The sequence below is a fragment of the Emydura macquarii genome, unplaced genomic scaffold (genome assembly GCF_026122565.2).
Source record: "Emydura macquarii macquarii isolate MOO-44397 ecotype Brisbane River unplaced genomic scaffold, CSIRO-AGI_Emac_v2 contig_2768, whole genome shotgun sequence".
NCBI lineage: Eukaryota > Metazoa > Chordata > Testudines > Chelidae > Emydura > Emydura macquarii.
The window spans coordinates 8,802,335-8,815,539 of NW_027132905.1; the positions used below are offsets into that span (position 1 = coordinate 8,802,335).

Below are 13,205 nucleotides of genomic sequence, written 5' to 3' on the forward strand. Positions count from 1 at the left end.
TGATTCTTCTATTGATAACTCAGTGATTTTTTGCTTGAAAATATCTAAGTTTCAGCATTTCAGCTTCTTTTTAAACGTTTTCAAAAGTAATAGTGATGGACCTCCTCATAACTGAAAGGAAATACCTACCAACTCCTGCTAGAAAAATGGAACTTTCCATTATAGGCACCATTACTGATTTCTGTTCATTATTTTCTCCTGGCTTAGTTTGCACTCTACATATTCATTTCAGGTTTTATGGCAATGTCTGCTGTACAAAATGGCAATGCCCATACAGACAAGAAGTCAGAGAACGTGACAAGCTAAAACTATCTTATTCTAGAGCCTCAAAATTAATGAAGTTAGCTTATGAGTACTAAATGTCATAACTGGAGTAAGTTTATCACTATTTACATACTCATCAACTGAGGCTTTCAAAACAACAATGAACAAAGATTTATGTAAATACAAACAAGTCCCATGACTCATCCTGATGATTTTGGGAGTTCAGTACTTAAAGTTACTTTGAGTCCTGAATGGCCATTTTTAGTCCTGCCAGAAATCAGTACCTAGAGGAAAGGAAGTAAATTCTGACCTCAATAGCTACATTAAAACCTTGCTCTAGAAAAATATTAAGTGAAGTTTAACTGTGTAGGGCAGCAAGGAAGAATTAATACTCAGTAAGATGCCCTTTCTACATAATCCAGAAAGAAAAGGCAGATCTGTCACAGAGCATGGTAAACCAATGATATCAAACAACATCCAGCCTCAGGACCAAATGTGATAGATACATGGTCACCCTCTCTGCAGCTGCAAAATGAAGAATTTCATTGTTGCTAAATGTAACCAGCAAGTGCAAAACACCCACACACATGCTTCACTCAAATCCCAAGCATCAGTACCAAAATCTTTTGCAAGTGGTTTTTCTTCCAGCAGGTGCCATTAAAGAATCAGATAGGGGAAATAATTACTGTTATTAATATATTAGAGAAATATATTACTAAACAATTTCAAACCCCTATTTAAAAACATCTTTTCACTTTGTGTTACTGTGTCTTGTCTTGGTGAAAAACACCAATTTGAATTGGTTTGGTGGCCTCTGTTTAAAATGCTGGACATCTTTAATGAAGGACATAATATCCTTTAGCCCTTTATTATTGCAGAAATGGAGAAGCCAAAACATGGACACCTTCCATGTAGGTCTACACCTATTACTAGTCATTTCTGGTAGTTTTCCACAATGCGCACACAGCATCTATCCATGTACATAGTTTTAATTTGTACAGCCATGGATCATGAAAAGAAAAAACATATTAAAAGGCCTCAATTCAAAAAAAAAAAAAAAAAGGAAGTGGTTGTATATTACTGCTGCCAAAGCAGTACCACTGGCTGTAGAACTCTTTCCCTATAAAGATCATCTGCAAACATTTCAAGGACCCACTATGTAGTACAACTGATTACTACAAGTTCAAAGTAATATTTTGCAACAAATTAACATTGTTATTCCTAAAAAGGGAGTCACATCAAGTTTATTAAAAAATAATCTTCATAATTGTTTTCTGATATTTACATAGCAAGGATTTGTAAACTTATTAATACTTCCTAAATAAATAAATAGTAACAAAAACCCTTCTACTGAATCTTTTTGTATTTGTTTACTTAATTACCAGAAATTTATGACTTTACACATTTAGTAGTTAATGAACAAAACTGATTTTTAACTAATAAGGTTATAAATTACAACCAGCTAACTCACTGCACAAGTTTATGCAATTTCAGTTCATGTAAATTCCTGCTTTATCGGTAGACATGAAGTGTGTTCTCATGTCATTATCTTGATTTATTCCTGATGCTCCTGCTCTTGTCCTGGTATTAGCCAACGAATGCTCTCAGTCCGAATGGTACCGTACATAATAAAACTAGCCAGAAACAATAAAGAAAATAAAAGTAACCAATCTATTCCTTTTGTCAGGACACTAGGTAGAGGGCCTGCTCGGTCTTCCTCAGTCACCACCACATCATTCTTAGCTTCTATTCCTGAAAGAAGAATCCAGTGATAAAATGGATAGCAAGAGCCTTTTTTAAAATCGATGGATGATTAATGCATTGTGAGAACTGTATTCTCATCTCCAAATTAAGCAGTTTTTGCTACAGGATTTAACACAACTCTGGTTCATATATTCCCATGGATTTTACTAAACTTCAGGCAGCTGCCCACACGAGTTTTAGACAGTAGATTAGCATAGATCTGTTTTCAGTGGCCTATGCTAAAAGTCAGTTTGAAAATGAAAAACTATCAAAATATCTTAATACATATTTCCTTAGTACTGTGTCATTAGAAAAGTTGTATTCTTCTCTTTCCCAATGTAGTCTTTGGTAAAAGTTCTAGTCAAGGAATCTACAATACTAGTAAAGGCAAAACAGTCTACATCCTGCTTTAGTAACGATTTCACAATCTCTTGCACTAAACTGTGACAGTTTAATGGATGTTTTCTTCCACTCTCAGAAGGATAATTATGTGCTAGGAAGAGAGAAGGGAGCTGGGTAGACTCAGCCCATGGAGATCAGAGCCTGGACAGCTAGGTCCCAGAAACAGGAAAACAATCCAGGGCTCTCTGTGCTCCTCCTATCTCCCCATCAACATAAGAACTGAAGCTGCCATGCACCCCATCTGTTGCCTGTCCTACAGCGATGGGACATAGGAGTCTGATCCCTTCTCCTCCTGAAATGTGGGTGATAAGGGTAGTGCTAATATTGGTCCAGCATTAGCAGCAATTAGTTCAGAACTCTGGGAGAGGAGAAGTGCTTGATCCTCCTACTTATACTCTCCAGCCAACCTAAAAGGCCCTCTACCAAAACAGCTCTAGATAGCCAGGCTGTTTGCTACTACCTTGTTCTGAAATTCCACTCCCTGCTATGGTGGTTGAATCGGAACTTCCTAAGGCTTTCTTCCTGGCAGCAAGAAGGCTCTAGGAGGCCCTAATATACCCTCTTAAAAAAAGGGAGAGGTCAATTTGAGACCATACCTGACCCTGATCTTGATAGCTCTTTATCAAGTTTAGCCTACATACCAGTTTGATTAAAAATGAAAGCTTTCAGCATCTCCAGGGTTCGGTCTGTATGATTAAATCTGGCCATGGGTTTGGCTCCTTGGAAGAGAAGAATATTAGGAACGGCCACAGTTCCAAATCTGGTTGATAAACTGAAGGAAGTAAGTAGATAAGATATTAAGGTAAATCCATTGAAACAAATGAGGAAGTCACAATATAAGAAGGAAAAGTCATCTTTACTAAGGTAATACTTAATTTAACTCAAGAACAAGGGCACAACTATTTTCTTATGGCATTAGGGAGTGTTTCACTAGTGAATTTAGGCAATACAAAATTCTGCAGTGGGTCAGTACATTAACTTTCATTGTGTAGACCAGTGTTTCAATCCTGACTTAGGACACAAGGATCTTATCCCTGTCCTTTGAGGATGCATTGTGAGGCAGCCCGAGAACAGGATGTGGCACGTTTTACAGTCTCTGCTCAAAAGAAACCCAGACATGAATTTGCATGTCAAGATTTAAATTAATTAGCAGAGCCTGACATCAATCGACACTAGGTCAAATTCTAGTTAGTGGTATTAATCCCTCATCTTGTAGAGCAAGATGTTCAGTTGAACATTTAAGAAAATATTAAATTCATTATTAAAATAAGAGTGAGGAGAAAATTGCTCAGAGAAAAGTTAAAGGAAGTAAAGGAATCAGAGGGACAGAGAACTCTAGTTTACTCAGGAAGTACATATTACTCCATCAATACATTTTAAAAGCATAAGACTTGTCAGAATCAGAAACAAAGTGCTAATATAGTAGCACATGAAGCTTTATAAGATGAAGTGTATTAATTGCAAGTTACCTGCTATGCTGAGATGCATCCAGTGCCAGGAAGTGAAGAGTTGGAAATGCTCGAGGCAAAGAATTAAAATGAGGGGCCAGATTGGCAGAGAAGCGACACCAGGGTGTATAAAACAAGACTAGGGTACAGTCACTGCCATTTGGGTTTAAAAACTCCATCAGGTCCTGTGAAAGAAAACATGCTGATTTTAAAAGGGCCAATTAAATGTTTTAAAGGGTTCTGTTACCTATCTTTGCATAATACTCTGGTAACAGGTTAATTTCAGGAAAACACTGTAGTACCATCATAAGCAAATCTGAGTTGGCATTTCAGTCAGAAGTCAGTTTTTAGCAGTATTTCAACAGCAAGCACAACAAATAAAATGTGGTTAGACAGGTTTTAACCATAACTACATTTTTCAAATGTAAGAATCTTCTTGATAGACAAGTAATAATTTGGGGATTATTACTGTAAAAAAAAAAAAATGCCCTTTTTTACTTTCCTCCCTCCCTTCCCTCACAGGCCCTACTCCTTGGCTGCAAGTGTGTGATATACAAGCTGAATCCTGTTCGTCAGGAAGTGGGGCTGACAGCTCTGAAGGAGCCTTAGCAGAAAGGTAGAGGATCCACCACTTCATTTCTTCTCTAGGAAGGGAATTCCAAACCTTAACAAGGCCAAGCAGTTAATTTGAGGGTTAATGAAGAAGTGGAGCTGTTCCTAAACACGGCAAGTGAAGGAGCCAGAAGAGAAAGTGGGAGATGAACAAGGACATGAAAAAGAAGATACTTAGTCATAAGCCAGAAAGCTGATCAAGCTGGGGAATCATAGGAAGGGATGGGTTGGAAGCAAACAAGCAAGGACCTGATAAGCTAAATTTATTCAAATAAACTGTGCCCAAATCCATGATCCTTTCAGACTCCCTTTATCTCCCCAGTATTTGGGGGAAGAGAAGGAAAGTTCTGTTATATGAACCAGACTTAAACTGATTCTACTACCCTATAGTAGATATATTAGACTATATAGTATATTATATAGATATAGTAAACTATATATTTGGTCTGGTGATGCAATATCTCAAATACTTAAACTAGTCTTTAAGACAAAGTTGGGCACTAACAAAGGGGAGAGACAATTGCTGTAACCTCCTGGGAACAAGTATGCCTTGATGAGACAAGTAGCTTTTTAAGCCATGGGTCAGTTGAAGGACTTTTAAGGTGTTGTCTCAGTTATGCTGTAATTCATAATAGTATTTATCCAAAATCTGTTTATGTTTAACTTTTTTTAATTTTCAACCCTCTGTTCTAAGACACCTGTTTTTAAGTAAAACCACCTAAGTTAGAATTAGGTACTTTTAGTGGGAACAAGTGCTGGAAAACATTCCTGAGGGAAGGAAACTGATCTAAGGAAAACAAGTGCTGCAGGGAAGCTGGCACAAGTCACGATGGGTACAGAGAGACCAACATAGGCATGGTAACACATAGTAGAATTGAATATCTTGCTATTTCAGTATTTCAAAACAATACGAAAGTGCATTGCCCTAAATGCTAACTCTCCCCCCTCCCCGCCCAGCACACAAAACATTTGTTTTAAGTTATCCTTTTTGTGCCACAAACCTCCTTAGGGCAAATACTGGAAGGATTATACATGTAGCATTTGGGTAAAAACTATTTGTATAACACCAACTCAGGTATCAAGATAAACACAAAGTAGCATACAGAATGATTTCCTACTTACTTGTGAAACATTTAGGATTAGTAGCATGAAGTTTCTGATCCCGGTAATATTTCTTTCCTCACAGTTCACTTTGGGAGTTTTCATGCTGTCTGTGCTATTAGACTCCTCAGCTGGTGAAGGATGTACAGTCTCTAGCACTACAGTAGAGTCCCCTACTGGTTCTTGAACATGTGTAACAGGCTGTGTTAAGTGAGAAGCAAGGCTAGTCCCCATGCTACATTCAGCATCTTCTGCTGTTGCATCACAGGTGCCAACACCAAATTCAGACATGTGTCTGTCCTTTGCTTCTCCTGGAATTACTGAAAGCACCACAGACTGATCAGCAGAAATCACACTACCCAGCATCGCATCAGCAATTTCTGCAGTCCTGTACTGCACTGGCTCCCGAGGCTGTCCACTGCTTCCATGGGCAGAACCCCCTTCCGTGCCAAGAGGAAGAGCAGTTTCAGACGGTGAGGCAGCATTCTCCTCTGCTCCTGCTCCTGTAAAAGTAACAACATTTAGCACCTGCATTCAGCTGGAGCTTCAGCTTCTTTCAGGCTAGGTTTATTTTGTAACTGCTCAGTGAGGGTCACGAGGAGAACACATTGACAACGACTGCGGCCACTGTCTCGGGCTCGTCACGGTTCTGTTACTTTTGACATTTAGGGGGCCCTGCCTGACAGCAGGGGAGAGCCGCCCGCAGACGATCTCCTACAGCCGGAAGGTGAACAGCCTCTCCCCGGCCCTGACTCAAAGGGGACCTGGGGCAGCTTAGAGGAGTAGGCAAGAAGGGAGCCAGCCTAAGGCCCCTCCTCGGCACAGAGCAGCGGGGGACGGCTAGTACCAGCACCGACAGACCTAAAACCCGAGGCAGCATCAGGAATGGCGGGCGGACAAACGGACGCACCCCCCATCGGGCGGCGGCGCGGCCCCGGAAGCTAGTAGACAGCTCCTCGGGCCGCTCCGGTTGAATCGCTTCTGCGAAGGGGAAGAAGAGGGCGCAGAGCGGGCGGATCACCCTGATTACCTCGGGCCGGCGCGCCAGGTGACCCCTCCCCCTCACCTGCGAGGAGGCTCCCGCTCAGCCAGGTCAGCCAGAGCAGCCGCTGGAGCCCCGACCTGGGGGAGGAGAGAAGCCGCATCCTCGCACGACCGGGAGACAAAAATCAGCTGAGCAGCGTCTCCACGGACAACCACCGCTTCCGGCCGGGTCCTAAATCGCTTCCGCTACCGGGGTACAAGCCGCAGACCCGGATCTGAAGTCGCCATCTTGGGTCTGGGCAGCACGGCTTCGACCGCCATCTTGGGTGCGAGAAAAGGAGGAAGGAGCCATATGTCTGCACTGGGCTTCAACCGAGACACCAGTCACCCAACGGCGGCCTCCCTCCAGGAGGGGCGCTGTGCGCTCCCGGCGCAGCCTGTCCGCCCCCCCTCTCCCCTCCGCGGCATGACGGGCCAGGAGGGGCGGCCCCGACCTATCGCCTACTTATGGCCCCACCTCCCAGCCGCACCACAACGGTCTTTGGGTCTCCCACTGCTGCCGGTGCGGGGCCGGCCCCAGACATAGTTCGCCGAGTCCTACGGGCTTGGGGGGCAGATGCAGCTGGTCCCACACAGCGGGCCGCTACAACGCCGCCCGCGTCCCACAGTTACCAGAGCGAAGGGGGCTGAGCCCGGCTCGGAGCTTCGGGGCAGAGGCTGGCGGGTCACACAGGCTCCCTGCTGCCTACCCCCCCTGCGCCTGCAGTCCCGGCCTCGACCCTTTGCCAGCTCCAGCGCCTCCCCTCAGCACGATTCCCGCCGGCAGATGGCAGACTGCCCCCGCCTTCCAACTGCTCGAGCTGCAGCCCCCTGGTTCCAGGGAGCCGAGCTCGCCGACGGCCGCGGGGTGCGCGGGCGGCGCTGGGCCGGCGGGGAGCGGTTGGTGCTGCTGCACGTTTAGCAGGGGATCAAGGCGCGTGCTTGTCATCAGCCCACTTTGCAAGCGTGACATGAGCAAGCCTCACAGCACAGGCGCCCCTGTAGGGCGGGGCGAGTTACTGCCATCGTGCAGATGGAGAAAGAGAGGCCCAGACCGATTAAATGACTTGCCCCAGCCCACAGCAAGAGGCGCCCTCAGGGTACACAACGCGGGAAGTCTGCTACTCAGGCATTTTGCACTAGTGTAAGCATCCTTCTCTTATGAGCCAGGTTAGGTGACTAGTTAGTTAAAAATACAAAGCCACTGTTTAGCTTGAATTTTCACCTAACCTAGGGGTGGGGGATGTGACAAAATAACTCAGGGATGGTTTAATTTAGTCTATTTCACATCGTCAGTAAATAACTCTATGGGCTTTTTGGTAATTGTTTTCTAAAGAGGGCTAATACCTTATATTTGCCTACAAGCACAGCTGTCAAAAAATACATTGACTACTCCACATATATACTATTTGTAAGATGCATTTCCATCACCAGAGGCTGATAGAATAAATACAGGACTATGACTTCATGGCAGAAACAAAAGGAAGCAGTACAGTCTTTACAGAGGAGACAACCTGATTAACATGTTTGAGTTATCATCCATAATAATTTTAGTCTTCAAACATTAAACTAAATCCTCACTAAATTCCCGATGTAGATAATCTTATCCCCATTTTATAGATAGAAAAGCTACCAGATATTAAACAATTTGCCAAAATTGGCAAAAAAAGGACTAAAATTCAGTTCCTACATGCTAGTCCTGTGTTCTGACTTAGCACTAGGCCATTCTATCGTCATAGCAATATACACACAAAAATAATTGTTAAATCCATTTCTTATTGAAAACTTCTCTGTTGTATGCCTTTTGATCCAGGCCAAAATCCCTCCACTAACTTCCACACAAGCATACAAACAAGGCAGTTCCATTAGTTTATTTGTGCAATCTTTACACACAATTAGGATGAATTCCACTGACAGTTGTTTATGACCGTGTTCCAGAACAAATGCTACACTAATGAGAGTGCTAAAAAAAACTTACCAAGAGTAGGTCAGCTGATGCTGCCATAGAAATCAACAGGGGTTTTACTATTGACAAATTGGATCAGGTACACATTTCTGCAATGAGAGAAGGATGGCCCTGTGACTATGACAGGATGTTTTGATTGTATGGAAGCTTATACAGTACATGAACACACAACATGTAGTTTATTTTTAAAATGTATTTCATTATAGCACAATATCACAGTGCTTGACTCCCAACAGTGATGAGTACAAGTAGCAGAAAATATCATTTACCAACTTCCCAGCATATCAAGCCTCCCCCTTGAACTATGGGAACTCAAGCCCTGGTGGGACTTGTCCTTCCAAAGCTAAAATGCTGGCTTCAGTGAAGCACTAGCACAGACTTATTTGCTCAGACAGAGTGAACGATTCAAGCACACCAAGCCAGCCACAGGTAGTACAAGGACAGTGAGCCAGCTAGCTACAGCCTGCTTTATAACAAATCTATAAAGGAGGCATAGACAAGCACATGCTGCAAATTGAGCATGGCACTGCTCCATTAGCAGACCCACAAACAGCAAAGAGAAATTTGGTAATTTTCCTTTTTTGGGGTGGTGAGGGGGAAGAGAGGTAGTATTCTTGCCAGAGAGTTTTGGGTTGAATGTAAAGCTGAAATCTAAGGATTAGCTACCTGAGTCCTCCAATGACAAAGTAATATTTTGTTGCAGTCACCTTCCTTCCCTACTATATCCACTGTTCCTTAAAATTATCAGCAGCATACACAAGGTGGGAAAAAGAAACAAGTTTATTAATTTTTAACAAGACTACATGCAAAAATAAGGAAAAGGAATACAGATTATGAAAATGTACTATGTTCATCATATCAAAGCAAGCAAAAGATTGTGTGTGGTTTTATTAAATAGAAATGACACCTTGTCTTTATCTACTCCTATAGCTATCAGACATTTTACCAACCATCTCTTACCTAGTTTTGTTTAACACAGGTAGTCTCTGAATTTGGGAATTTTTCCTCTTCCCATCCTTTAATCCTTCCTGAAAGAGAGACGCATGTAAAGAATCCAACCTGGAGTAGATTATTCAGGAAACCATATTTCTTACTTATTCTTTATCACCTTGGTGAATTTTGGATAAGGAAAGTGTGATTTCCAGCCTGACAGCTATTTCTGTCCTCATACCTGGTTCAATGTGGATTCCAGCTCTGACCTCTCAACCCTCAGGGACCAGATTCTTCCAATAACCACTGCTTTGCTTGGTATCACATCTCTAACCCCAGTTGTTTATATTACTACCACTCAAAGTAACAATTTAGATGTGTTGCTGAAATGTTGTTATTTTCATCCCAATGGGATCCTTTTCCATCACAACAGAAGGCAGAGGAGTTGTGCATATGTGTGAATGTACACACATTACGTAAGAGAATGGGATAATAATCTGTTTTGTGAACCAAACAAAATATTCCCAAGAGTTGTAGGTACTCAGCATATATCCTACACAAGTCAGAATAAATGTATTGTCCCAGTCTCTGCATATATTTTAGGGAAGACTATTATTAAAGTTGCCTAACAATTCCAATCATAAGACCCTGTTTTCAATTGCTTGTAACTCTGCCACGCTTTAACCACTTGAACTAAAAAGTTTGTAAATTGGTTATTATTATTACATTTCAGCCAAATTGTTCAACCATTTCCAAGAACAAGGCTAGGAAAAACTACATGGTCTTGCTCATGTTAAAGAATTCTGGCAACCTTTTCTTTGAAAAGCTTTGGCACCCTCATGCTTTGGAGCAGGTACTTGAAATTTGTCCGTGAGGTAGCCTTAGTGCAAGGATAAGCCTTTTGCAGTTCCCTGTGGAAATCTGCCGAAATCTGTTCAAGTTACAAGCTTTAACAAACCAGTTTGCATATGCTCGATAGCAGAGGTTTTCTAACTTTTTAGGCTGCATATCCCTTTCCAAATAATGTAGTCTACCACGTACCCCCATCTGAGATAGACAGTGGCGATATGTGTGTGTGTGGGGGGGGGGGGGGGGGGGGCACATGGAGTCATATGCCCCCCAGGTTTCTGCCTTTTATTTAGCAACAGCTTCTAGAGGTTTTCAAACTGGGGGGCATGTCCCCTGGGAGGGATGCCTAAGAACTTTCAGGGGAGCTGAGCAACGACACCAAGTAGCTCAGGCCAGCCCCATGCATCAGGGCTCAGGGAGGGAATGTAACTTCCACCCCCGCCTCATCTGTGGGCCACCCAGCCTGTCTGGGTTGGAGGTAAGGTGCAACCAAAAATTGTAACTCAAAGGGTGGGGAGGGCTCAGCTTGAGTTACAATTTTTGGTTGCGCTTCCACCCCCCACACCAGACAGGCTAGGTAGCTCAGAGGTGAGTCGAGGTGCAGGTGGTGTTCCCTCCCTCCTTGCCTGGCATTGCTGCTCACCCAGTAGGGAGACTGCCTCTCCTATGCTCTCAACCCACCACCTCATCTTTGCTTGGCTTGGGAAGCAAGAAAAAGGAAGGTGACTGATTTGAATGCAAAAGGAACAAGAACCATGGGGGGTGCGGAGAAGACTAGATTGGGACAAGGAATAGCAGAAAGACTGAGACTGCAGGTTGCGAGGGGGTGGGGGCAATTGGTACTGGGGAGATCTGGGCTGCCTGGAAAAGGAAACTGACTGGAAGCAGGGAAGGACAACAGATTGGATGAGGAGGAGACAGACTGAGAATCAGTTGGGCGGGGGGAAAAAGGAGACAGCTCTGATAAAGAAATGGAGGAGAACTGGGATTGGATTTATTATAATTTAATTTATTACAATGTAATAGTAAAAAAAGTAAGGTCAAAATGAAATATTTCACAACATTTTGCAAAAAATTCAACTTTCAGATTTCAACTTTTAGTCCTGAATCAGGATGAAATGAAATTTTGAAATCTCAATTTCCATGGAAAGGAAACTTGTGTTTCCGACCAGCTCTAGTTCCAATCCTGCCAATACATTGTCAAGTAATGAAATTTGTTTTCGGTTTGTTTGTTTTTTTCCTTCCAGTTTGCTCTTTAAAAAAACTTAGAAAATTACACACATACAAATCTACATTAAAATAACCATATTAGGGTTGCAAAGTCAAGCACTCAAAAGTTAGGAAATGCCACAATTAAAATTGCGTGCAACTTTAATTCGGCCCCTCATGCATATGCATGATGACAGTCTTATTACATAGGCACTCTTAAATCTGGCACTTCCTAATTTATGAGTGCTTGACTTTACAGTTTTAATACTGTTGTTTTAATGTCGATTTGTGTGTAATTATCTAAACTTTATATTAAAATAGAAAATACTTGAAACAGAGAACACCAGCCTACACATTGTTTACTATGCATATCACAAAGGACTAAATAAGAAAACTCATTTTCACCGTGATAAAGTTTTATTCAATAATTAGAACAGGCTTTTGTGGTACGCAAGGTAAACAGCATATACCATAAGTATCTGACTCAGGTCATTCTAACTGTTTTGACATAACACTTAGCAGCTCTACAATTCTTTTCATCTTCCAAGTGCCTTAAAATAATTAATTAGTCCTTCCAGCATCCCTACAAGGTAGGCAAGAAATTTTACTTCACTTCTATAGATGGGAAAATTAGGCGGAGTTGTCCCAAGACCAGGAAGAGAATTTGGGCCAAAGCCAAATTTAGGCCTGGCTGCCAGTCCTATTTGCTTAGACCATGCCAGTCTCTCAAAAGTAAAACAATATTCAACCACAGGCAGAGATCCTAGTAAAAATAGCAAGCAAAGCAACAAAGCAAGCCAGCCAAGTGTTTATTTCTAACAATACAGCTTTAATACTAGATTTTGGAACACTTTTAATTTTGGTCTCAAATGAAAGGCTGCTCTGACTAGCCACCATCTCACCATGCTTAACATTTATGATTTCCATAAACTTTCTTTAATTATTTGTATTATAGTACTACCTAGTGGTCCATGTCAGGCATCAGGGGTTCAATGAGCTACATACTGCACAAAAGCATAAAAATAGCCCTGCCCCAATGAAAAGTTTGGTATCTCCCCAAGTAAGGAAATGATGCCTTTCTTAAAACAAAAGGATAGTCACCACATAGAAAACTCTCCCAAGATGCCCTACTTGCTTAACAGCCATCCCAACATTGCTGTGAGCAGTGTCAAAAAACTGACAATCCTGGAGTCTTTCAGCATGAATAAATCATAATGTGGTTCTGTCATCAGCAATTCTGCACCTGGCATAATATACTGCCTGCATATTGAGGGAGCAGATTGCTTTGCAGTTCTTATTGTTCAATTCATTATGTGGCAGAGAGACTACAATAGCCATGTCAGTAATAAAGTAGCTCCCAGCACAGCTAAAAAGCCAGTATTGTCGTATAATTTATGAATGACTTTGTATTCTATACTTAAGGTCTGATGGAAAACTAACAGAGTAACCCATTTTCCCCTAAGAATTACATCTGAGAACTTATCTATACAATAAGATATGGTAGACTGCCTGGAGTCTGACTCTCTGTGTTCTAAATATATCCAGTTGCCTTGAAAACAAGGGCACTTAGACCAGTTTAAGTCAATCAGAACTGGCACTGGATGGCTTTTCTGAGTAAGAGTCACTATACTCCTTTGCAGAATAACAAGCTATTGTTT

At 42.1% G+C, this 13,205-nt stretch overlaps 1 protein-coding gene across 2 annotated transcripts; it reads right to left on the reverse strand.

The window, feature by feature from the left end:
- Positions 1 to 1,492: 1,492 nt before the first annotated feature.
- Positions 1,493 to 6,773, reverse strand: TXNDC15 (thioredoxin domain containing 15). Of its 2 annotated transcripts, none has more exons than XM_067566401.1 (5): positions 6,637 to 6,773; positions 5,592 to 6,073; positions 3,879 to 4,042; positions 3,051 to 3,181; positions 1,493 to 2,016 (listed from the first exon to the last, which is right to left on the reverse strand). In XM_067566401.1, the coding sequence occupies exons 1-5, from the start codon at positions 6,713 to 6,715 to the stop codon at positions 1,820 to 1,822; spliced, it is 1,053 nt and encodes a 350-aa protein (XP_067422502.1). In that variant the 5' UTR covers positions 6,716 to 6,773; the 3' UTR covers positions 1,493 to 1,819. The 2 variants fall into 2 exon arrangements, with proteins under 2 accessions (XP_067422502.1, XP_067422501.1); XM_067566400.1 differs by having other exon boundaries at positions 6,601 to 6,751.
- Between the last annotated feature and the right edge of the window lie 6,432 nt (positions 6,774 to 13,205).

Coding starts and splice junctions, on each gene's coding strand:
- TXNDC15 (XM_067566400.1), bottom strand. CDS start 6,715: ATGCGGCTTCTCTCCTCCCCCAGGTCGGGGCTCCAGCGGCTGCTCTGG. Junction 4,043..5,591: donor TAATCCTAAATGTTTCACAA/GTAAGTAGGAAA, acceptor TTTCTTTCACAG/GACCTGATGGAGTTTTTAAA. Junction 3,182..3,878: donor GATGCATCTCAGCATAGCAG/GTAACTTGCAAT, acceptor TACTTCCTTCAG/TTTATCAACCAGATTTGGAA.